Source organism: Mercenaria mercenaria, chromosome 5 (assembly GCF_021730395.1).
Source record: "Mercenaria mercenaria strain notata chromosome 5, MADL_Memer_1, whole genome shotgun sequence".
NCBI lineage: Eukaryota > Metazoa > Mollusca > Bivalvia > Venerida > Veneridae > Mercenaria > Mercenaria mercenaria.
The window spans coordinates 22,439,116-22,464,785 of NC_069365.1; the positions used below are offsets into that span (position 1 = coordinate 22,439,116).

General features: G+C 36.0%; 1 protein-coding gene across 6 annotated transcripts in view; it reads left to right on the plus strand.

The window, feature by feature from the left end:
• Positions 1-2,819: 2,819 nt before the first annotated feature.
• Positions 2,820-25,670, plus strand: part of LOC123556630 (CAP-Gly domain-containing linker protein 1-like) — a 118,960-nt gene continuing 96,109 nt past the window's right edge. For 4 of the 6 annotated variants that reach the window (XM_053542887.1, XM_053542885.1, XM_053542891.1 and 1 more), the window contains exons 1-2: positions 2,820-2,911; positions 3,872-3,927. In XM_053542887.1, coding sequence (XP_053398862.1) covers positions 3,874-3,927 — 54 coding nt within the window. In that variant the 5' untranslated portion in view covers positions 2,820-2,911; positions 3,872-3,873. Of the gene's footprint in view, positions 2,912-3,022; positions 3,067-3,871; positions 3,928-23,857; positions 23,984-25,670 lie in introns of those variants that run through there. The other 2 variants (XM_053542886.1, XM_053542888.1) reach the window with 2 other exon arrangements.

Sequence of the window (25,670 nt, forward strand, 5' to 3'; positions counted from 1 at the left end):
TGGAACTTTTGGGCCAATCAAAAAGAATCAAATTTTACATTTAAAAAACTTTACCTTTGTTATAAAAAACTTTACCTTTCTTATGCTTTAAAAAGTATAAAGTTTTTTAAATGTAAAGTTATACACAAAGTACATGTCATTAATTCTCTTTTCCTTATAACTTAACCATGTATGCTTAACCAGTAAGTTCTTCTGAAAGCTCTGTTTGCCAGACGTTTTACTCTTACTTTTTTGCTTTACGCAAATTACTTGACTGGGTGGGGGTCGGATCAGTCTGTGATTGTGAGGTTGTTGTTTAATGTTCAGCGATATCATTCTATAGTTAAATCGTCGCTTTTGTTCAGTGTATCATTTTTATTTGTATCTTTCCCCAGTGTAACTAAAGTCAAGTTCATTTTCCTAGGGGCAGGAGGACTGAAAAATTCGTGCATAATCGCTTATCCTTTCGTTGCGGTCGCCATTTTGATACAGTCATGGTGCAATTATCCCGACACATTATATTTTCAATCTGTCACAGTTATCTCCCCTGGAGGTATGTCTATCTGCCGTGCAAGACTGGCAAACTAGCGATCATTATCGGGTTTGAGTTTCAGATTTTCTGGCGCGCCAAAGGCCCATCGACGCGAAATTTGGTGCACCATTCATATTTTTTTCGCGCCAATGGTGCCAACGCAGCCTCAGCAGAACTCTGTGCTGTACAAACAAATTGAATGGGCTCCTGCTCACATGAAAGTCAGAAATCACTACACATGTTACTTTAATATTTAAAGCTTAACCATGTGGTGGGATAGAGGGTGAGGCATACGCTTTTCACTTTTAGCTTCCAACAGTATATTATATAGTCCCTGCAGTGTGGCATGCTCTCTGTTACAACACTCAGACAACTCTCCTTTTTGGACTTGGAAATTGGTTCAGTTTCCGTACAAGTCGGTGTTTTGTCAAAACTCTTTGACATGTGGCTTTGAAACTTTGAACACTAAAGTCTTGTTTATCTTCATGATCTCCATCTGTAGGCAAGAGTACCTAACTCTGTCAACTATTTTGGCTGAATTATGGCCCTTTTTGGACTTGGACATTAGTTAAATTTTACGTACCAGTCCATATTTTGTCTGATCTGTTTCTCATATGGCTTTGAAACTTTGACTACTTGTTGACCATCAAAGTCTACATATGTAGGCAAGACTACATAATTAGGGCGAGGAATCTGGCTCAGTTATTGCACTTTTTGAGATAGAAATTAGTTCAGTTTTGCCTATCAATCTATAATTTGTCTAAACTGTTTATTATGGCTTTCAAACTTTGAACACTTGCTTACCATCATGGTCACACATTGCAGTATAGTGCAATACTTACCCAGTTCCACAAATACAGGTGCACTTGACAGACAGCTCTTGTTACCGTAGATACCCATGTATAATGCGCAGTTTTTTGACCCCCGGGACCACCCCCGAATCGTGGGTGCGCATAATACACAGGTATAGACAATTTTCCTACTTCAAAACAAGTTTGTTATCGATGTTCGCCATTTTGGTAAAGGGAAACTACTCCCCGCGCTTACTGTCTCTGCTAAAATCTAAGATTGCCGTTACGTTCCGTAAAAGATCGAATTGTTTATTTTTCTTTCAAACAAAATTAATTTCATATAAATTTAAAAGTATTTTGACGAAAGAAATGTTTATAAATCACAAAAATTATGATACTAATTAAAGATCGAGAATTATCTTTAACCGAGATCAAACTGTGAACAACATAATTGACACGAGGTGACACGTTAATTGCCGGTAATTACTGGCTTTATGATCGTGACAAAAAGACTATCACACCTTTTGTTATCAGTTTTAATTGAGAAGCTCATGTCATTTTGAAAGATACCATTCTGAAATATTGAATCAGCTGCTATTTATTTATTCAAAATAGTGAATTAAAAAAGGTAAAACAACAAATATAACAATAATTTACTGGTTTTATTTTCGAGAAAACAAAAATCGATAGTACCGTGAGACCGATGCTGCTCTCCGCCGCGGAGATAAAATTTATTACCGGTGTCGATGTAAACTCTACTTTCGTTTTCCATCCACCTCAAAAATTGACCAAATTTTTTTTTTTTTCCCCAGGATTTTGGACTAAGATCGGGGGTGCGCATTATACACGGGTGCGCATTATACATGGGTATCTACGGTATTAAAGTTAGTTATGACTTTCACAAATTTGTAATAACTCTGTTTTGTTTTAAAATATTGTTTTGAAATATCGGGATAATGGCTTTCTTTAGTTTCTGGCTTTCTGTTCAGTTGGAAATACAGCTGTATTCTGTTAATCAATTTTTAATTTTTAAGGTATTCTCATTGAAACTGTGTATGATATAAACTATAAATGAGCCGCACCACAAAAAAGCCAACATAGTGTATTTGCGACCTGAGCATGGATCCAGACCAGCCTGCGCATCCACGCAAGTAGCTCATGCAGTCTGATCAGGATCCATGCTGTTGGCTAACAGTTTCTTTAATTGCAATATGCTTTGAAAGCGGACAGCATGGATCCTGACCTGACTGCGTGGATGCGCAGGCTTGTCTGGATCCATGCTGGTTGCAAATGCGCTATGCTGGTTTTCTCATGGTGCGGCTCAAATATCTGTTCAAATTTATCAACATAATGTAATCTTAAATTTACAGATAAATATAAATATTTACACCAGTTTGCTAGTAAAACTTTTACTTGAAGTAGCTATTGCAAAATTATGTGTCAAGCCTGTAGTATAAAACATGATTGAAAGTAATGTTTGAAGTTAGCTCACAGCTGCCACTGCTCATAGATATTGATGAATTCCAGGTATTGTTGGAGGGAAAACTGGATTATATATGGATTGTCAGCCATGCAGCGATAGGTTTCTCTAGCACTTCTGGCACGCCTTGTAAGTATATTGATTAGTAGGATGTAGATGTAACATTGTATAAAAATACATTGCAATTGCCTTATGCTTTTAATGGTCAGGTAGAACTTTCTTTTCTCATTTCGACTGCATTTGGAATAACTTGGAGGAATTTAACTATACAATAACAATTACAGGTAAGTTGACATGTTGTTCTTTCGAAATAAGTGGTTTATTTTGAAATGGCAGCTGTATTTAATAAAAGCATTTACATACAGGTTTTCAATCTTTGCTGTTATGAGTATCAGTAGAATTTACAAAGTACAGTCAATAAAGTCTGTATTATTTAGTACAATGAAGAAAGAGCAGGAAGGGGGTTAATTTTATGAGGTTGCCAAAAATTGTCATAAATTTTGATCTCCCTTACATTGATTTATATCAATTAGTTACAGCAGTTTTTTTGTAGACCTGATGATAGACATCAAATGTTGATTTGACCTTTATCATGTTTAGTACCATTATCTGGAGTTTCTGACATACAAGTCTTAATAATATTGTAGTAGTAAATGTATTTATGTAGGAAACATTAAAAATATCAAGTTGCATATAGCTTCTAATGTTTAACAGAAATAAATATTCTTTAATTATTCATTGCATTCGTAACAATCGGGGATTTTCATCCATATATAACAGAGGCTGGTGGTCTAGCTGTCACTTTCAAATTGAAGAAGAAAAAAAAAAATCTGCAATTATGCCAGAAAAACTTCTCGAAATAAAAAGAAGATTTCACAAAAAGGAAATATATGTGCTGCTAAAGGATTAGGACACCTCTAAATTTTGTACTCATTTTACAGATCTCTTGTAGAAAGAAAATGTCCCTATAGAACCCTCGTTTAAAAGCCAGGGACTCTTCCCAGTAACCTGACAAAAAGCCCTGCCAGTACCATGTACAATTATGTAATACAGTGTAGATTCCAGTGCATCATTTATTTTACATTTTAGAGATGGAGAAAACACACAAGAACTGTCCAGATTGCCGTGTTGCCAGAGCTAAAATGGTAAGATTTTAACTTACTGTCTTAAACGGGCCATCAGACTCATTTATACTCTCTTATTATATGCCCAAAGGAACATATTGTGTTATGATGCTAGTGTCTGTCTGTCTGTTAGCCTGTTAGCATTTTCGTGTCCACTCTGTATCTCTTGAACCCCTTGAAGGATTTCAAAGAAACTTGACACAAATGTTCACCACATCGAGACGATGTGCAGAGTGGATGTTTTGGATGGCTTGCTTCAAGGTCAAGGTCACACTTATGGGTCAAAGGTCATATGCCTTTGTGTGTCTGCACTGAAATTCTTTAACTGCTTGAAGGGCTTTAAAGAAGCATGGCACAAAATGTTCACCACATTGAGACAACGTGCAGAGCACATGTTTCCGATGGCTCACTTCAAGGTGAAGGTCACATTTATGTGTCAAAGGTCATACCTTATGGCGTATATTGCTCTGCATTGCTGTGCTCTTGTTAAAGCTATGTTGTGAAGACAGTTTGAAGCCGATTTAAATCCCTTGAAAGACGAGTCATTGGACTCCAAGGACGTTGTCTGTTAATCCTTCTGTCTCAAAAGATAGAACCTTTGTTAACTTGCAAAGTACAAGAAATGTTTTCATGAAACCTAATTTATAGATCATAAGATGGTAGGTTATTTGGAAAATAAGCAGATTCTTCACTTAAGTTCCAGTATTGAATGTCACTGTTCCTATGGTAACAAATATCACAACTCTCCTGGTAGGCAATAATAATCTTGCATCAACTGTTCAATCTGTGAAAGATATTTCAGTCAGCAAATATCCTACATGCAGTATATGAAAATGTAATGAAATTCTGTTAGATGAATATTAGTGAAAGGTTATTATTTGTAAAAAAAACCCTTAAAATTATGTTTGTTAATCCCCCGCCACAAGTGGTGGGGGGTTATAGGAATGGTCTCCGTCCGTCCTTCTGTAACACTTTCGTGTCCGCTCCATATTTCCTAAACCCCTTGAAGGATTTTCATGAAACTTGGGTCAAATGATCACCTCCTCAAGACGATGTGCAGAACCGATGAATCAGCCTTGTCGGCTCAAGGTCAAGATCACAACTCAAGGTCAAAGGTTTGAGCCTTCCATTTTGTGTCCGCTCTATATCTCCTAAACCCTTGAAGGAATTTTATAAAACTTAGGTCAAATGATCACCTCATCAAGACAATGAGCAGAACCCATGAGTCAGCCATGCCGGCTCAAGGTCAAGGTCACAAGTTAGGGTGAAATGTTTGAGCCTTCGATAATGGTAAGTTATGGTAAGGGAAAGTTGATGTAAAGACAAGTTGTCATTATGGCAAGTTACGGTAAGGGCAAGTTGTTAATCCCCCGCCATAAGTGGTGCGGGGTTATAGAAATGGTCTCCGTCCATCCTTCCTTCCGTCTGTCTGTCCGTAACACTTCCGTGTCCGCTCCATATTTCCTAAACCCCTTGAAGGATTTTCATGAAACTTGGGGTCAAATGATCACCTCATCAAGACGATGTGCAGAACCCATGAGTCAGCCTTGTCGTCTCAAGGTCAAGGTCACAACTCAAGGTCAAAGGTTTGAGCCTTCCATTTTGTGTCCGCTCTATATCTCCTAAACCCCTTGAAGGACTTTTATAAAACTTGGGTCAAATGATCACCTCATCAAGACGATGTGCAGAACCCATGAGTCAGCCATGCCGGCTCAAGGTCAAGGTCACAACTTAGGGTGAAATGTTTGAGCCTTCGATTTTGTGTCCGCTCTATATCTCCTAAACCCCTTGAAGGATTTCAATCAAACTTGGGTCAAATGATCACCTCATCAAGGCGATGTGCAGAACTTATGAGTCAGCCATGCCGGCTCAAAGTCAAGGTCACAACTGAAGGTCAAAGGTTTAAGCCTTCCATTTGGTGTCCACTCTGTATCTCCTAATTCCCTTGAAGAATTCATATGAAACTTAAATAATGACCTCATCAAGGCGATGTGCAGAACTCATGAGTCAGCCATGCCGGCTTAAGGTCAAGGTCACAACTCAAGGTCAAAGGTTTTAGCCTTCCATTTTGTGTCCGCTCTCTATCTCCTAAACCCCTTGAAGGCATTTTATAAAACTTGGGTCAAATGATCACCTCATTAAAACGATGTGCAGAACTTATGAGTCAGCCATGCCGGCTCAAGGTCAAGGTCACAACTTAGGGTCAAAGGTTTGAGCCTTCCATTTTGTGTCCACTCTGTATCTCCTAAACCCCTTGAAGGATTTTCATCAATTTTGGGTCAAATGATCACCTCATCAAGAACTCATGAATCAGCCATGTCAACTTAAGGTCAAGGTCACAACTCAAGGTCAAAGGTTTGAGCTCTGTATCTCCTAAACCCCTTGAAGGATTTTCATGAAACTTGGGTCAAATGATCACCTCATCAAGACGTTGTGCAGAATTCATGAGTCAGCCATGTCAGTTCAAGGTCAAGGTTACAGCCAATGGTCAAGGGTTTACCCTTTCACTATCCATAGCAGTGGTGGGGGATTTAGCTGTCTTTCAGACTGCCTTGTTTCTAAAGGATTTACTTTAAACTGAACAGAAAAAAAAAGTAAAAAGAATTCACTTGGTTTCAGTACAGCACTACAGTCTGTAGATAAACTTGTTATTCCAACAAAAGGAAAAGCCTTCTTACAACAATATTGACATTAGAGCATAAAGTTAGAAAGTATTGGGTAATCCAAAGAGAAGATAAAGGAATATCATAAGGTCATAATCTTTATGAATTGGTCATTGTAATCCACTTAAACTTTTAACTTCAAATTAACCTGTACCTGGTAATACACTGACATTAGGTCATATTGAGAAATTTAATTTTGATTAATTTACGAAGTGTGGATTGGAATAAATTGTGTATGTAAAGTTTGATAATTTTGTTATCAAATGTTAATCAACTTATGTTGTGTTGCAAAACAAGAATTATGCAGTACATGCTGTGATGTAGGTGTTAATATACTTTAAGGTAAACTGCCTTGTTGATTGTCATCAGGTAATTTTGTTTGTTTCCACATTCAGTTTTGATGTACAGTCCAACCTGTATAGCTTGAGCCAAAGGAGCTGGCATTACTATTGTTATAAGAACTTTGTAAATGTATATAATTATGTATCTATATGGTAAGAGTGCTACAATATTAGAACAATAAATATAATAATCAAGATAATAATACTATTAGTGATGAATACATTTTTCTATATCCAAAAATGAAAATGTATATAAAATCAAGGAGAAATGATTATTCAACTTTGTGTAAACAAGTAGGTAAAACATATTGTTGTTGGACAGTTGTGTTAGTGGATGCGGATGGGCACCTGGGCTCCTAAAACCGCCTTATGACATTATAATAGTGCCTGTGTGATATAGTTGTAAATTCTGTTTCTCCAAAAGTTGATGACATCTTTTAAAGGTTCTTTACCTATTATTGCAGTGCATCAGTCAGCTAATATATAAATGAGGTTACTTTTCATGCAACATTGTAGTTTCAACATGAAATCCCAAAGGCTCACAAGTATATTGAATACTCCAATGACAAATGTTATCTCTCTGCAAAAATCAATTCCCTGTTGAAACTAAAATTGTTACTCTAAATTGATTTTTCAACCTGCTTTAAGTAAACAGTTCCCATTTTGTAACCTAAAAAGAAACAGTTGAAAAGGCTCAGTCATTATTAACTGAATTAATTGTGTGGTTTGAAATCATTTGAAATTCTATTGTCATTCAAGCTAAAACTACTGGGCACAAAAGCCTGATAATGCGGCTGTGGATTACCACGTTTGGTCCTTTTCAATTTTTTATCCTTTAATCAATTCTTCGGTAAATGAGTTTTGAGTTCAGTGTTTAAGAAACCAGGTTTTAAGATCAGTATCTTGATTTTACTTACTATGGTGTACTTCATACAATACAAGGACTCTAAAAGACTGAAGACAATACAGTCTAGATCTTTTTCTCACTCATACCGGTAATTATATTTTGAAGTTTTGTTAAAAAGTTATTGTAAATTTTGATGAAATAATTTCATTCAAGTTTTACTCATTTACAACTTGCATGTTGTCAGTAGAGATGATAGAACCTTGTGAAATATTTTAATATTTGTCGGGATCATTGAGGCTGGATCAGGTGTTCTGTAGAAATACTTTAATTAAATATTAATATATCAAGTGATTTGTGTTGCATTAACTTTTGCTGTGATCTCTGATTTGAGGTAAAGAAGAGAAAGCTCTTGAGAGCAAAGATGATTTCCAAATTTGACCAAAGTTTATATAGCTTTAAAAGAGAAAGATTGTTTCTCAGAAATGTGGAAATAAATGTTAAATTTAGAAAGGGGGGGGGGGGGCAAGAAGAGATCACTTTTGCATTTTTATCACTTTTAAAGGAGATGTAATTAGATGGTATTATCCGAAAGCATTCTACAAATGTAAATGTAAATTTAACAATGACAGTGCATTAAATCTTTGCATCCTACCTTGGGTAATATATTATTTATCCCCCCACCAAAGGTGAAGGGGATATTAGAAATGCTCTCCGTCCGTGCGTCCGTCTGTCCGTCCGTCCGTGCGTCCGTGCGTCCGCAACGATATTTGTCCGGAGCATAACTCCAAAAGTACTTGAGGGATTTTCTTCAAACTTCATACACTGATAGAACACATTGGGAGGAAGTGCAGTGTGCAAGAACAATAACTCTACCTTGCCTATTTTTTGAGTTATTCCCCTTTATCTTATTTTCTTAAAAAAATTTGTCCGGAGCATAACTCCAAAAGTACTGGAGGGATTTTCTTCAAACTTCATACACTGATAGAACACATTGGGAGGAAGTGCAGTGTGCAAGAACAATAACTCTACCTTGCCTATTTTTTGAGTTATTCCCCTTTATCATATTTTCTTAAAACATTTTGTCCAGAGCATAACCCCAAAAGTACTGGAGGGATTTTCTTCAAACTTCATACACTGATAGAACACATTGGGAGGAAGTGCAGTGTGCAAGAACAATAACTCTACCTTGCCTATTTTTTGAGTTATTCCCCTTTATCATATTTTCTTAAAGAACTTTGTCCGGAGCATATCTTCTTCATGCATGGAGGGATTTTGATATATCTTGGCACAAATGTTTACCACCACGATGCGGAGTGTCATACGCAAGAACTAGGTCCCTAGGTCTAAGGTCAAGGTCACACTTAGAGGTCAAAGGATACCAGAATAAAAACCTTGTCCGGAGCATTTCTTCTTCATGCATTGAGGGATTTTGATATAACTTGGCACAAATGTTTACCACCACGAGACGGAGTGTCATGCGCAAGATCCAGCTCACTAGGCCTAAGGTCAAGGTCACACTTAGAGGCCAAAGGTCAGATACAAGAATGACTTTGTCCGAAGCATTTCTTCTTCATGCATGGAGGGATTTTGATGTAACTTGGCACAATTATACACCATCATGAGACGAAGTGTCATGCGCAGTTCCCTTCTTTAGAATTACTTCCCTTTGTTGTTACTTTAAATAGCTTTTATTGTAACTTTTTCATTACTAGTCGTAGGGAAAAATCGAGACCACTTTTCTGTAGTACAACAAACATGCTAAATCCAATTTTGAGGTGTATTTTGACCAGTCTCTTCCTGATAAAGATTTTTGTGTGGACTTACAATTTTTTTTTTTTTTTTTTTTTTTTTTTTATAAAGATTAACTTCCCTTAGTTGTTACTATAAATAACTTATATTGTAACATTTTTATAATTGACCCTAGGGAAAAAACAAGACCACTTTTCTGTGGTACAGCATAGATGTTACTCTCCAGTTTTAGGTGTATTTTATTAATTTTATTATATATAAGGTATCTCTACCTAGTAAGGAGTTTTTTTGTGGACTTTAAAAAACAAAAAACTTACAATGATTACTAAACAACCACAAAATTAACATTCCATTTGCAAATACAGCTGCTAGAGTAAAGAAATTTGCTTTGACGGGCATATATTGTGACATTCTGGCACTCTTGTTCCCTGTTAGCTTTCCATTCCTTCTTTTTACAGTAGCCATATAGAAAAACATCATAGTTATACTCTTCATGAAAATTAATAAAATTTAGCAGTAAACCACCTCACTACTGACTTATTCTTTCTTCCACATCTTAAAACCCCTGATGCGGACCACATCCTTCAATTATGATATGCCCGGTGGGGTGATTAGCCATGTCTGACATGGCTCTTGTTAAATTATGCAATGGCTTGCTGACAATGTTTGTCCCCAGTGTATTGTCACAAAAGTGGCCGATTATTATCACCATAACTTTTTGTTGACACAGTAAACACTCTCAACTACCTGTTGGAGTTTAACCGTGGTTGTATGCTAGGGGCAAACACTGGCTTCATCTCATTCTATCGTGTCACAGCGTCGCTTCATTAACTTAATTTTTTTTAGTTCTTTTTAATTCTTTACCCACTGAGCGAAAATGTTTGAACACTCTATTGAAATGTGTGTTTTTCGTGTAATGTGTTTTATGTAAATTGCTATACATGGATGTTATGTTATCACCTTCAATTCTGTTTTATCGCCTACAGTATAGTGTTATTTCAGATACATATATATCTGTTGGGGAAAATTTTACAGAGAAATATGAGTTTATACATGAAACTTGGGGAAAAATTAATGATCAGTAAAGAGCAACTGTGACTAGAATGTGAAGAATTTCTTGAAGAAAAAAAATCGCCAAAGCAGGGATAAATTAGAGCCAGAAGAAGTGTAGTTTCTTGAGGTGAGGATTATATAAAATGTTATGTTACTCTTTTTTACCAGTTTGAAGAGACAGCCTGGCACATGCAGTGATATTTAAAAAGGGATTAAATCATCAGGTAGAATTAAAAAGTGTTCAATATCACATTTGATTTTTAGTGGATAGAAGTTTATCTTGCCTGCAATTGCATTAATTATGAGCAAATTATATTGAGTAAGTTATTCTCTTTCAATTTATTGTTTCGAAGAAGACGTTTAATTTAGAATCTCCTGTCTCCGTTAAGATTCATTTTTGCAATGCCAAGTTAATTGTTATAAAAAAAATGAGTTATGTTTTAAGTGTCTATCTGTAGTTACGAAGAGACAAAAAAACTGAATTGACATCAGTGTCCTCCTCCATAAAACAGTGATATTACAGGAGAAAATTGTCCTGCTTGACACTTAAGTATTTCTTTAATAATAATGATTGTATTGTTGTATGTTTTCACAGATTTTTCTTCCCCGTTTTTTTCTCTCTGTGGTCTTCATTACTTGAATTGTCTTGGTTGTTATTGATTCTGTTGTAAGAAATAGGGTAAGTGAAATTTACTGTTTTTGTTGATGAGGATAATATGTTATTAATTAGGCAGGTATTTTTGGGGAGTTGTTGAATTAAAGTGTATTACGACATGTAAATTGGATTTTTATGAAAGTGTTACTGAAGGTGACAGGCATATAGAGACTCTCTTTCAGACCCTGTGGTGCTAGAAGTGGGACATATCTATCGATCAGGATTTTTTTAGTAACAGAAACTATTGGTTTATATAGACAAAAAAGAGATGGTATGTAATATGACAAGGGCTTTAAGGAAAACTGTCATAAATTGATTTCTATGTTCCACAAGTTGCGAGGTCAGTGCCTCTGTTTCCATATCTTTTAGGCAACTGTGACGGATCACTAGAATTTTGATAGAATGGCACTAAAATAGTACCTACTGTATCCAGAATGTAAGCTGAATTAGTCTTGGAATCATTTTAATAAAAAGCTAAATACAGCAAAAAAATACAAAAGAAAACAACTTAATATCAGAAAAATTGACACCATGCAGTATATCAAAAGTGATGACCATTCACTGTGTTTGTATTTTAGTAACATACATTATATGTAATGAAAGAAAGATACAGATGTGAACTATACCATATGAATTATGGACAAGTCAATTTAGAGGACAAAGATATACTGGCAATATGATAGTATATAAGTAATGGGATACTAGTGTTGTCAGGGATGTCATGTTCTGTATGGTACAATACCTGTATAGGTATGATATGATGGTATTTTTTTCCATCTGTTATTATTAATTGACCTTTTTACCTTATGTTGATATATCTTCATGACTTAATCCTTATCATGCTGGACATGATTAATTCTGCCTTTACGACCAGTGTAGATCATGATCATCCTGCACATCCGTGCAGTCTGATCAAGGTCTCTACTGCTTGCCATTCAGTCAGTATCTTTTTGGTATGCATTCTTTTAACACTTAATGATACTATCCAAATTGAAAGATGGACAAGTTCATTATAGAAATTTAGCAGGGTAGGGTTAAGTGAAATAGTAAGAATGTAGTACCTTGTTAAGATTGTTCTTTAAAATTTCACTGAACAGTGTTGTTTCATTAGATGTCAAAATATAGCTAAATAGATAAATTGTGTGAAAAAATTTAACACGTAATTGAATTCTGTGAAAAAATTGACATGGTATCGTTATAAATTTTGTATTTCGACCAAAGCTTGAGTTGAAGCTGGTAGCCAGGCGAAATGATGACCATGGTTGATTAAGTTTTAACATGGTCAACCATGAGATAACATTGTCAGGAGCACGGTCAGCCATGGTCGACCATGGTGAGATAAGATTAGCCATGGTCGGCCATGGTCAGACAAGATGATCAACAGATTGACCATGGTCTACTGTGGTCAAATTTTTTCAACCACGGTCGACCATGGACTACCATGGTCATGTTAGTAATTTTCACACTAGTCAAGTATTACAATGCACCAAAGACGCCTGACTGCATTTTGGCTCCAAATGTTTTCCTAGTTACAGAATAGTTTTCCTGCATTTATAGACAGATTCAAAGGTAAACATTCATCTTGGCAATTTTATGACAAATAAATGACTGACTTGCAAAAATATATGTAGACTGCAATTGTTGTTATGTATTTTCACGACCCTTTCGAATTCTTATTTATACAGTTTTTGATAGTCAGTAATCACCACTGTCAACCATGGTCATGGTCCACCATGGTTTTAGATACAATTGGTCTAATACAATGTTTTATGACTGGTGACAATTATCACAACCATGGTCAACCATGATTAACCATTGTCACATGACCATGAACCACCATGATAAACCATGAATTGCCATATGGTAATAAACTGTCAATTTCGGCTGGGATGGACTCTTACTATATCAGCCTCTACCCAATAATGAGCAATAGAAAATTACTATAATGGAAGAAAGCATATTACATGTATTATATTTTTGCTAGTGATTGTAAAATATAGTAAACATTTATATAGATTAATCAGTGTTTCAGTACATACAGCCTATCTTATCGTTTGTTTACGTAAAAAAATTTTATCAGCTTGAGTGGTAATACTCCATTTTTTTATGAGATAAAAGTGGATGCATGATAAAACATGTCACTATCATTGATCGAAATAGTTAGTGATAACTTTAAAAAAAAAAACGACTTGTATTTGTTAAGAATAATCTGTGACTTATTGCATTCTGTTTTAGTTGTGACCTGAACTTGCTTTCATCTCTTATTTAAGTAAATTTTCATAGAACTTTTATAAGATTTTAGGAATGTACATTTATTACTTACCACACTGAAACATGCTCATTTGACTGGTTGAAAAAAATGGGCAAAGCAAGATGATAATGACCAGTAATATCTTACTTATTTTCTCCTTTTCATAATTATAGTACCGGTATCTTTGGTATATAATTATTATTATTATTATATCAGTTGTATATCTATGTTTCCGACTAGTATAATTGTTGTATTGTTAGTCTGTCAGAAAAGTAATATTGACCTATCACCAAATATTTTAACCCTTAGCCTGCTGCAGGCGAATTTAACAGCCTTTGCAAACAGCTTGGAACCAGATCAGACGCCGATTAAATCGGCGTCTGATCAGGTTCCAAGCTGTTTGCTACTCTGACAATATTTCTTCCAATTTTGGAGCAAATTGAATGAACTTTACAATTTTAGCAGACGACATTTCCAGCAGACGACAATTTATCTAGCATGCTAAAGGTTAAATCAATATTTATTTTAGACAGGTTAACAACCATACATTAACTTCTACATGAGTCTGTTTTTTATAAAAAATAAATAGCAAGCTCAACATAATGATTGTTTCGCAACAGTTATTAATGATAATTATGTCTCCCCCAGGAGACATATTGTTTTTGCCCTGTCCGTCCGTCCGTACGTCACACTTCATTTCCGAGCAATAACTGGAGAACCATTTGACCTAGAACCTTCAAACTTCATAGGGTTGTAGGGCTGCTGTAGTAGACGACCCCTATTGTTTTTGGGGTCACTCCGTCAAAGGTCAAGGTCACAAGGGCCTGAACATTGAAAACCATTTCCGATCAATAACTAGAGAACCACTTGACCCAGAATGTTGAAACTTCATAGGATGATTGGTCATGAAGAGTAGATGACCCCTATTGATTTTGGGGTCACTCCGTCAAAGGTCAAGGTCACAGGGGCCTGAACATTGAAAACCATTTACGATCAATAACTAGAAAACCACTTGACCCAGAATGTTGAAACTTCACAGGATGATTGGTCATGAAGAGTAGATGACCCCTATTGATTTTGGGATCACTCCGTCAAAGGTCAAGGTCACAGGGGCCTGAACATGCAAAACCATTTCCAATCAATAACTAGAGAACCACTTGACCCAGAATGTTGAAACTTCATAGGATGATTGTACATGCAAAGTAGATGACCCCTATTGATTTTGGGGTCACTCCATTAAAGGTCAAGGTCACAGGGGCCTGAACATTGAAAACCATTTCCGGTCAGTAACTTGAGAACCACTTGACCCAGAATGTTGAAACTTAATAGGATGATTGCTCATGCAGAGTAGATGACCCCTAACGATTTTGGGGTCACTCTGTGAAAGGTCAAGGTCACAGGGGCCTGAACATTGAAAACTATTTCTGGTCAGTAACTTGAGAACCACTTGACCCAGAATGATGAAACTTCAAAGGATGATTGGTCATGCAAAGTAGATGACCCCTAACGATTTTAGGGTGACTCTGTTAAAGGTCAAGGCCACAGCGGCCTGAACATGGAAAACCATTTCCAATCAATAACTTGAGAACCTCTCGACCCAGAATGTTGAAACTTCATAGGATGATTGTTCATGCAGAGTAAATGACCCCTATTGTTTTTGGGGTCACTCAGTTAAAGGTCAAGGTCACAGAGGCCTGAACATTGATAACCAGTTCCGATCAATAACTTGAGAACCACTTGACCCAGAATGTTGAAACTGCATCTATAGGATGATTGAACATGCAGAGTAGATGACCCCTTTTGATTTTGGGGTCAGTCTATTAAAGGTCAAGGTCACAGTGGCCTGTTCATGTAAAATCATTTTTTGGAAATAACTTGAGAACCACTTGACCTACAATGTTGAAACTTAATAGGATGATTGGACATGCAGAGGAGATGACCCCTACTTATTTTGAGGTCACTTGATAAAAGGTCAAGGTCACAGGAGCCTGAACAGTGACTTGAGAACCACTAGGCCAAGAGTGTTGAAATTTAGCGGGATGACTGGACATGCCAAGTAGATGATCCCTATTTCAGCCAACCATCAGTGTCTCTTTGACTTTCGCTCCTGACCCCTATTAACTTCTTGCCTATAGGACTTTGCATTGGGGGAGACATGCGCTTTTTTACAAAAGCATTTTCTAGTTATGATTTCTTTTTAACACTGACCCTGCTAAATTTCTATAATGAACATGTCCATCTTTCAATTTGGACAGTACCATTAACTGTCAAAAGGGGTGCTTTTCAAAAAGATACCGACTGAATGACGAACAGTGCATGGATGTGCAGGCTGATCATCACAAAGGCAAACTGGGTCATGTCCAGTAAGCTAATGGTAGTCATTTTCCTCCAACCAGTGGATGGTGTCCAGCAAGGTAGTCATTTTCCTCCAACCAGTGGATGGTGTCCAGCATTCTAAAGGTAGTCATTTTCCTCCAACCAGTGGATGGTGTCCAGCATTCTAATGGTAGTCATTTTCCTCCAACCAGTGGATGGTGTCCAGGATTATAAAGGTAGTCATTTTCCTCCAACCAGTGGATGATGTCCAGCATTCTAATGGTAGTCATTTTCCTCCAACCAGTGGATGGTGTCCAGCATTCTAATGGTAGTCATTTTCCTCCAACCAGTGGATTGTGTCCAGCATTCTAAAGGTAGTCATTTTCCTCCAACCATTGGATGGTGTCCAGCATTCTAATGGTAGTCATTTTCCTCCGACCAGTGGATGATGTCCAGCATTCTAATGGTAGTCATTTTCCTCCAACCAGTGGATGGTGTCCAGCATTCTAATGGTAGTCATTTTCCTCCAACCAGTGGATGGTGTCCAGGATTTTAAAGGTAGTCATTTTCCTCCAACCAGTGTGTCATGTCCAGCATTCTAAATGTAGTCATTTTCCTCCAACCAGTGGATGGTGTCCAGCATTCTAATGGTAGTCATTTTCCTGCAACCAGTGGATGGTGCCCAGGATTATAAAGGTAGTCGTTTTCCTCTAACCAGTGGATGATGTCCAGCATTCTAATGGTAGTCATTTTCCTCCAACCAGTGTATGGTGTCCAGCATTTTAATGGTAGTCATTTTCCTCCAACCAGTAGGTCATGTCCAGCATTCTAAATGTAGTCATTTTCCTCCAACCAGTGGATACCACTGTGCATTACCAAGATGATAGCTGAAACACACAATTTGGATCCCCGGGCGAGGCTTAAGTTCTTTGTGACGATTGATAAAGGACTCTCTGAAACCATTTGTTCTGCACCTCTGATTCAAGTTGGGAAGGTGGCAGTTACTTGTGCAGACCAGCTTAGTACTGGTACAGAATACAGGAACATTGGTAAGGTTACGCTGTAACATAACTAAAATACTGTTGAAAAATGGTGCTAACCCAAAACAAACAAAAACCAAAAGGAAAGCATTAAACTACTGTACAAACAACAAAATTAATAATAAGTCCTTTCTGAAAGACTCTGCCATACCTTTAAGAAATCTCTTAAGACTATGAAAAACACCCACAACTCTCTTAGAGTGACCTTCCTATTTCCTGTGACACAATTTAAAATCTCTTTATTATAGTCATATGTAACCAGACAAATAAATGAACTAAAATGGTAATTTAAGTACAACTTGATGGGGTATTACACTTTACAAATCATATAGGCTTCTCTGATCTCTAAATCAAGAGATTTAAGTACCATTTCTTCATAATGATGCATCATTAAAGTTGTATAAAACCATGGTTTTATTTCCACCTAGTGGACATTTTGTATACAAATACGGCCTTATATTCACAGCAAGAATTTAACATTTTACAAGGATAGTTGCCGGGGAAAACAAGAAAACGTGTCGTTCTTAAATTGAAGGAAATGGATGTAAAAGTTGTCTCTGATGATTTGAATGAGGTTACACATTTTTGTTATAAATTTCATTTTTTGTTTATTTCCTGGTTCTTACGCATTGTTCTTCTAAAAATAGATTATGAAAAGTACAAATCGTTTAGTGGCCCAAACAATTAAAATTATGGGAAAAAGCATTTTTAGTAGTTCATTCATGTTACTGGAGAAAAAAGTCTTAAACTAAGAGTTTTTTTTAAATGTATGAATTCTTAAAATTCTAACATTTAAAATCTTAGTTAAACAGTAGATAATCTTTGAAAATGCTTTCATGTGTTAAATGCTATGTTCTGGTCTGCTTAGAGGTTTTTTCGAAATTTGTGCTGTCATTATTGTTGGATATATCTTAATCTTAATCATTGATTACGGATAAATATTATGTGCAATAAGGCAAAAACAGCATGTCAGAATCAATACTATAATATGTGTTTAGAAAATGTAATCTGTTTTCTGATTTAAATCTCTATTTTACTTCTTTAAGAAAATCAGGCAATTTGACACTATCGTACCTGGTTATTGCGGAAACCTTATACCCCCCTGCTAATTAATCTTAATGTCAACGTAAACCTATGTTTACAGGGGGCCAAGTATTTGAATTATCACTTTGACTTTTAAAGGTCCATTACTAAGGGAAAGTGAGTTGGCAATTTTTTTCATAGCCAGTGCATAGACTTCTGCAAGACACTAAATAATGAAGATTGGCAGGTCAAAATTTACAGAAGGTCTTTGGAACTCAAAGAAATGTATGTGTATTATGTTGAAATTTCAATGAATCGACAGAATGACCCCCCAGGTCTTTTTAACTTTCTTCATACTTCATAGAAAAATAATTGTACATATACTGCGATTTATTTCGAATTTCTACAAACCAACTTTCATTTTCCAATAAAATGAAGTAACTCCTGTGCTTTTTAAAAGAAATTAAAATGTTCACTTTCCTTAGTATTGGACCTTTAAATGCCAGCAAAAAAAATATTTTAATCTAAATTGTTTATAAATTTTACAAATTACAATAAAATTAGTAATATTTAAAAAGATGCTTATGCAAAGTTTTCAGTATTAGCATGTAGATTAATAATATTTTAATCAATGCAGGATAACCTACTTCAAAATATGGTAAGCTGATATTGGTAGCAATTAATTGCTTTTAAGTGTCAGGTGAAAAAGGAAAATGTCGTGTTTTCATGACATATAATACATTGTATTACTTCTTTATGTTAGAAGTACAAGTTGTATCCAATTTCCTGTTTATTAGAATTTTTGTAACATATTTTTATCTTTACTGATTATATTGAAAGTGCATCTGGAAAAGATTGTTATTCAGCAAACAAACAAAATATTTAACAGTGTCATATTCAAAATGAAAACTATATTTCATATTTTTTAGAGCATATTTTTCACTGATATCAAGTATAAAATGGGTTAAGTTTGTTTAAAACAACTGAAAATACATGACCCCAAAGAAAATGGATTTGTTTTCGATGTGAAATCAAAATATTACACTCATAAACACTGGATCTTATTTACTCTTCTGAAAATATCGCATCTTGTTATAGATCTCAGACCTTACATTGAAATGAACACAATATCTTCTATCTAATCCAAGTGCTGCAATATGTGCAGTTTCCAAGACTTTTGTTGAATTGGATTTGTTGTTAAGCAGCTTCTAGAATATCTTCTGTCGAAAACATTTAATAACAGAATGCAAAATAATTAGACTGTCTGTTCATCAGTATTCAGGAGACAAATCATGCAGTTCCTTAAGCCACTTGTTAAGCTGGTCTGGTGATGAAATTCTAAGCCAACAACAGCTAAATAGGAAATTTTTCTGCTGACATGATTTTTGGATGAAAATTAATTCAAGGCTTTGTCATCAGACTCATAGGATATATTAAAACATTTTTGTTTTCGGGTTTAACCCATTTTTATGCCTCCGAAGGGAGGCATATTAGTTTTCAACTGTCCATCCGTTCGTTCATCACAACGTTAACTTTTTGCATGAAGGCACTTTACTCGTGAACCACTGCACCCAGGACCTTCAGACTTCACATGCTGATAGTACTTATTGAGTACCGGACCCCTACTGACTTTGGGGTCACCAGGTCAAAGGTCAAGGTCACAGGGTTCAATGTTAACTTTTTGCATGAAGGCACTTTACTTGCGAACCACTGCACCCAAGACCTTCAAACTTCACATGCTGATAGTACCAACTGAGTACATGACCCCTACTGACTTTGGGGTTACCAGATCAAAGGTCAAGGTCACAGGGGTCAAAGTTAACTTTTTGCATGAAGGCACTTTACTCGCGAACCACTGCACCCAAGACCTTAAAACTTCACATGCTGCTAATAGTACTTATTGAGTACACGACCCCTATTGACTTTGGGGTCACCTGGTCAAAGGTCAAGGTCATCAGGTCAAAGGTCGAGGCACTGCGGGGGCATTTGTCACCATTAGTGACAGTTCTTGTTTCAACAATATTTCAGTTATGCAATGGCGGGCAGTTAACCTAACCATTGTTCCTGGATTCTGTACCAGTACAAATCTGTTCTCTGCAAGTACTAATAACTTCCCTTCATGAGTCAAAAGAGGTGGAGGATGAATGATTTCAGACTTAAGTCTTTTATCAAATATGTCATGGAGAATATACGCCTCACTCGAACTGACGCCCCTGCGATCTGTAGATCTGCGCTGTCCCTTTTGAGCTAAGCAGGCGGGCCTGATTGTAGTCTGTTATTATGTCTCCCCCAGGAGACATATTGTTTTTGCCCTGTCCGTCCGTACGTACGTCACACTTCATTTCCGAGCAATAACTGGAGAACCATTTGACCTAGAACCTTCAAACTTCATAGGGTTGTAGGGCTGCTGGAGTAGATGACCCCTATTGTTTTTGGGGTCACTCCATCAAAGGTCAAGGTCACAGGGGCCTGAACATTGAAAACCATTTCCGATCAATAACTAGAGAACCACTTGACCCAGAATGTTGAAACTTCAAAGGATGATTGGTCATGAAGAGTAGATAACCCCTATTGATTTTGGGGTCACTCTGTCAAAGGTCAAGGTCACAGGGGCCTGAACATTGAAAACCATTTCCGATCAATAACTAGAGAACCACTTGACCCAGAATGTTGAAACTTCATAGGATGATTGGTCATGAAGATTAGATGACCCCTATTGATTTTGGGGTCACTCCGTCAAAGGTCAAGGTCACAGGGGCCTGAACATTGAAAACCATTTCCGATCAATAACTAGAGAACCACTTGACCCAGAATGTTGAAACTTCATAGTATGATTGGTCATAATGAGTAGATGACCCCTATTGATTTTGGGGTCACTCCATCAAAGGTCAAGGTCACAGGGGCCTGAACATGGAAAACCATTTCCGATCAATAACTAGAGAACCACTTGACCCAGAATGTTGAAACTTCATTGCATGATTGTACATGCAAAGTAGATGACCCCTATCTGTTTTGGGGTCACTCCATTAAAGGTCAAGGTCACAGGGGCCTGAACAATGAAAACCATTTCCGGTCAGTAACTTGAGAACCACTTGACCCAGAATGTTGAAACTTCATAGGATGATTGGTCATAATGAGTAGATGACCCCTAATGATTTTGGGGTCACTCCATCAAAGGTCAAGGTCACAGGGGCCTGAACATGCAAAACCATTTCCGATCAATAACTAGAGAACCACTTGACCCAGAATGTTGAAACTTCATTGGATGATTGTACATGCAAAGTAGATGACCCCTATCTGTTTTGGGGTCACTCCATTAAAGGTCAAGGTCACAGGGGCCTGAACATTGAAAACCATTTCCGGTCAGTAACTTGAGAACCACTTGACCCAGAATGATGAAACTTCATAGGATGATTGGTCATGCAGAGTAGATGACTCCTAACGATTTTAGGGTCACTCTGTTAAAGGTCAAGGCCACTGGGGCCTGAACGTGGAAAACCATTTCCAATCAATAACTTGAGAACCTCTCGACCCAGAATGTTGAAACTTCATAGAATGATTGTTCATGCAGAGTAAATGACCCCTATTGTTTTTGGGGTCACTCTGTTAAAGGTCAAGGTCACAGGAGCCTGAACAGTGACTTGAGAACCACTAGGCCAAGAGTGTTGAAATTTAGCGGGATGACTGGACATGCCAAGTAGATGATCCCTATTGCAGCCAACCATCAATGTCTCTTTGACTTTCGCTCCTGACCCCTATTGACTTCTTGCCTATAGGACTTTGCATTTGGGGAGACATGCGCTTTTTTACAAAAGCATTTTCTAGTTTACCGCTGTATTTTGTTAAAATCCTATTTGCAAGTTACTTGATATGATTGGGCTATTTACTAAGTCAGTCATCATCTCATCTCATCCCTCAATCTATTTATAGAGATCAGAGTGTTTCGGATTGCAGGAATTCTCAAAATTGGCAATATGATACTGAATTAACAGATCTCACTGATGAAAATGTTGAGAAATATTTCTGTTCTTTCAGCAAAAATCAATTTTTCTTCTGTCCAGGCACAAAATTTCTCTCATGTGGACAATATTAAGACTTGACAGTAATCATGGTTTATTGGCCCATAATATCACATTTCTGACATTAGTTGTGAGGGGGGAGATCTTAATTATAATTGATAATACTGACCATTACCATATAACACTTGTTGAACAGTGCATAGCATTGCAGTTACCACAGACATTTGGAAGTATGGCCTTCTCCAAATGGCAGCTAGTATTTTTAGCCTTTTTAAACAAACTGAGCGTAGGTCTCAGTTTTGTTACAGATTCAACTTGCATGATTTAATTATGTACAAACTCCATTGCCTATAAACAGATTTTTATCTAATTGCTCTGATGATTGAGTACAGGCTTGCAGATTTTCTTTAAATAGACTGAGTATCATGCAAGTTTCTGTATCCTTGTTCCCAATTTATAATTTATTCAGCTTTTTCCTTTCATTTCATTTGTTGGGACCCTCATGTAAAAAATGTATATTTAGATCAAAATGACAAATTATGAAATGTTAATTGTTTAAAAGGTAAGCAAACATTTAGTATATGACAGTTTATGATTGATTGCCATCGATAGACTATGAATGTTGTAGACTATGAATGTTGTTTACTAAGGGAGATAAATCTGTTAAGTGAGGTTCAGGTTGACAGTTATGTTGATCAAGTTGTAGTATACATTCGACACTGCCAAAATGGTGCTGTACGTCAAGCCGGTGTTTGTTTATTCCTGAAGCTGTATTGATCGATGTTTTAAGTTTGAAACTTAGACTGTGAAATGCTGAGATTTCTTTTTGCCTTACATAATTGTGTAAAATTTGTACAGATTTTGATGAAACCTGGCACGAATACGGCATACACTACATCCAAAAGCTGTGCAAAGTTTCAGCATTATAGATTTATAACGAAAAAGTTATAGCAATTGTATTTTTTCACGTTTGGAGTCTTAAGTTTAAATTTCAGACATAAAATGTTGATGAATACAGGTCCCAAGTCTACCTCAGTGCAAAAAGCAGAGGAGAATTAGTACTTGTACCGATAACCAGTTACATGTGGGAGTACCATTTATACCTTTCCAGTAGTGATGGCTACAGAACAACTGAAGTATGCCAGTATAATGTTTTAGAGGTTAGAGCAGGTCAAATAACTTTCTGCCTCCTTGTTACCTACCCAGATATTTAATTGACCAGTTGATTACAATAACACCTTGAGGATATTTACTCCTCCATAATGTCTACCTTTCATTTATCCACATAATGTTTGCTTACTTCTATGTAATGAATATCTGGGATATCAGAAAACTGTTTATTTTACAAAAAGTCCAGCCCAAACTTTGACATTGCTACAATAGGTACCATCAAGTTTTGCAAAAGAGTAGGGTAGACATTAACAATATAAATTTCATAGTCATCATTGTAAATAAGATCATGGGTGGTATAATAGGAACATCCATCATGACCTGAAATTGTATGTACAAACTTTCTTCAGAAATTCTGATGCAGACAAAATTATTAATGTAAATTGTTTTCAAGTAAACTTTTGTTCAGTACATTTCAGAAGGAGGCTGGATGAATGCCCAGATAAAAAAAGGAAAGAAGAATTTCTAATGATAAAGATACTAGTGTTCAAAGATTTGCTTGTGACTTGGTTTTTCTTGCTGGCTTCTTAAAGAGAAAAATAACCATGTAAAAATAAGAATTAGAATCATAATAATTGTTTGTTCCGGAGCAGTTTCCACTGCATGTGTAAACCACATGTATACAGGTGGATATTTTTTATGAGGCACTGTGCATTCTAATAATTAATTTCTACATCAATTATCTCATTATCGGTAGCTACAGTGTCTTCTAATACCTCTGCCAAGTTTCTGTCAGGGCCATCTAACTGTGATTTATGGAGCTCTTGATCATAAAACAGAAGTTTAGATTATTTATAGATTTAATTAGCATAAAATAATTAAAAGGCTTATGGAAGTGGTTATCTATGTCAAGGATGTGCTTTAGGTTTTTAGTAGGGTTAGATTTTTTTTTTGTGAATATCTAATGGTATATGGATGAGGGGATTGTGCAACTTCCAGGGAAAAATTTTGTGAGTTAGATTTTTTGTTTGCTCTTTAGTACTATAATTATGATAAAATTGCTTGTTATAAATAGCTTGTTTAAACAGTTTTATATTATAATTGCATTTTATGTTTGAATTAGAAATTGTTGAAAAAGAATTTAGAAATACAGTGTTACTGTCAACCTTCAGATTTATTGTGAGAAAGGATGAAGATTATTTAGGTCTGTAAATTTGAGACTGCAGGCTAAAGTGGCGAACTCTTGACCTAAATGGGGTTCAAGCCACATTACCTTGAGAATTTAAAATTCACACAAGACTCAAGAAGTTTTGAATTGAATCTGACTGATGTGTGGGGAGGTGACTGGTTTCTATGATGATATGACAGAAGACAATGTGGCTAGTCATTTAGCTTCCATCTCTGATTCCAGCATATTAACTTGCAGAGAAAAAGTCAGGGTTTGTATGAAATATTCAGGAACAGTCTGGTGCATTATGGAAACTTTGGGAAAATGGCTTTAAAACCAACGCACTTTATCTCTTGTTTGTAAAATGAAATTCAGATGCTACATTATTTGCTGTTGAAAAAAAGTATTTAAGCATTAATTTTTCCCCCGTATGAATAAATGTTTGAAAGTATTTTGTAATAAATTGCTGAGGAAATATTTATGTATACAAGTTTTAATTAAATCAGTTTGAGTTATGGTATTGTAAACCTTTAAAGGGCAATATTTTATATAAATACAGTTCATTACTTTTTCATTGCCTGGTATTAGCTGTGTTAAGATTTAGCAATTAATTTTAATCATGGCAAACTATTTCTGAATGTTTAATTTTCTGCTTTATAATATCTTTGGTTTGAATAATTACTGTTAAGGTGAAAGGTATTTGAATTTATTGTAATGGTGAGGAAAATAATTGAATAATTGAAGAAGACTTAAATTATTCATACAAGGTGAAAAACCCAAAAATGCATGAGAATCTTGTATGAGAGAATAATTATGTTAAGCTAATTTGCTAAATGTTCGAATCCTTGTACATTGAGCAACTTCTTTTTAAAATTGACTTCTTGGTTTTGACATTTTTTGACCCACTGTAGGCATATTCCAGGAATGTTTTGAATGATTCAAGATTGCAAATATTTACACAGTTGGCTTACATTACCAGATACTTAATTTTCATTGAATTCTCCTGAAGAATGTGTCTGGTATCTGCAAATATTGCTGTCCTACAGTGTTTCCTCAAATAGCTTCCAGAGGCAACCCTCCAAAATACTGGCTATGTAAATTAATTAGAACACTGAAGAAAATGTTCATAATGCTTTTAGATGTAACTTTTAACTTTCTGCCGACATTTAACATTCAGTTTGTGTGTCTTTAAGTCATGTGTGACAGTTAGTTGTTTTTGAGAGTTTAGAAATTTATCTGATAAATGTAGTATACATCAAGACTTCAGAAATATTAAAGGACTGTTTTTAACATTTAAAGGATTTGTAGATACTTTTTAATTAAATTATGCAGAGAATCTTTTAGTGCCACATTTCTGCATTTACGGATACCTTATAGTTCTAAAATTTGGTACGATTACAAGATGGTCTGTGCCTTTATACCTATGATAGAAGCATCTAGATACCAGTGTATTCATATAAATGATAATCTCCTTTATCAATGATATGAAAAAGATAACCCTGTATCACCTGTCGCTTATCAGTCATATA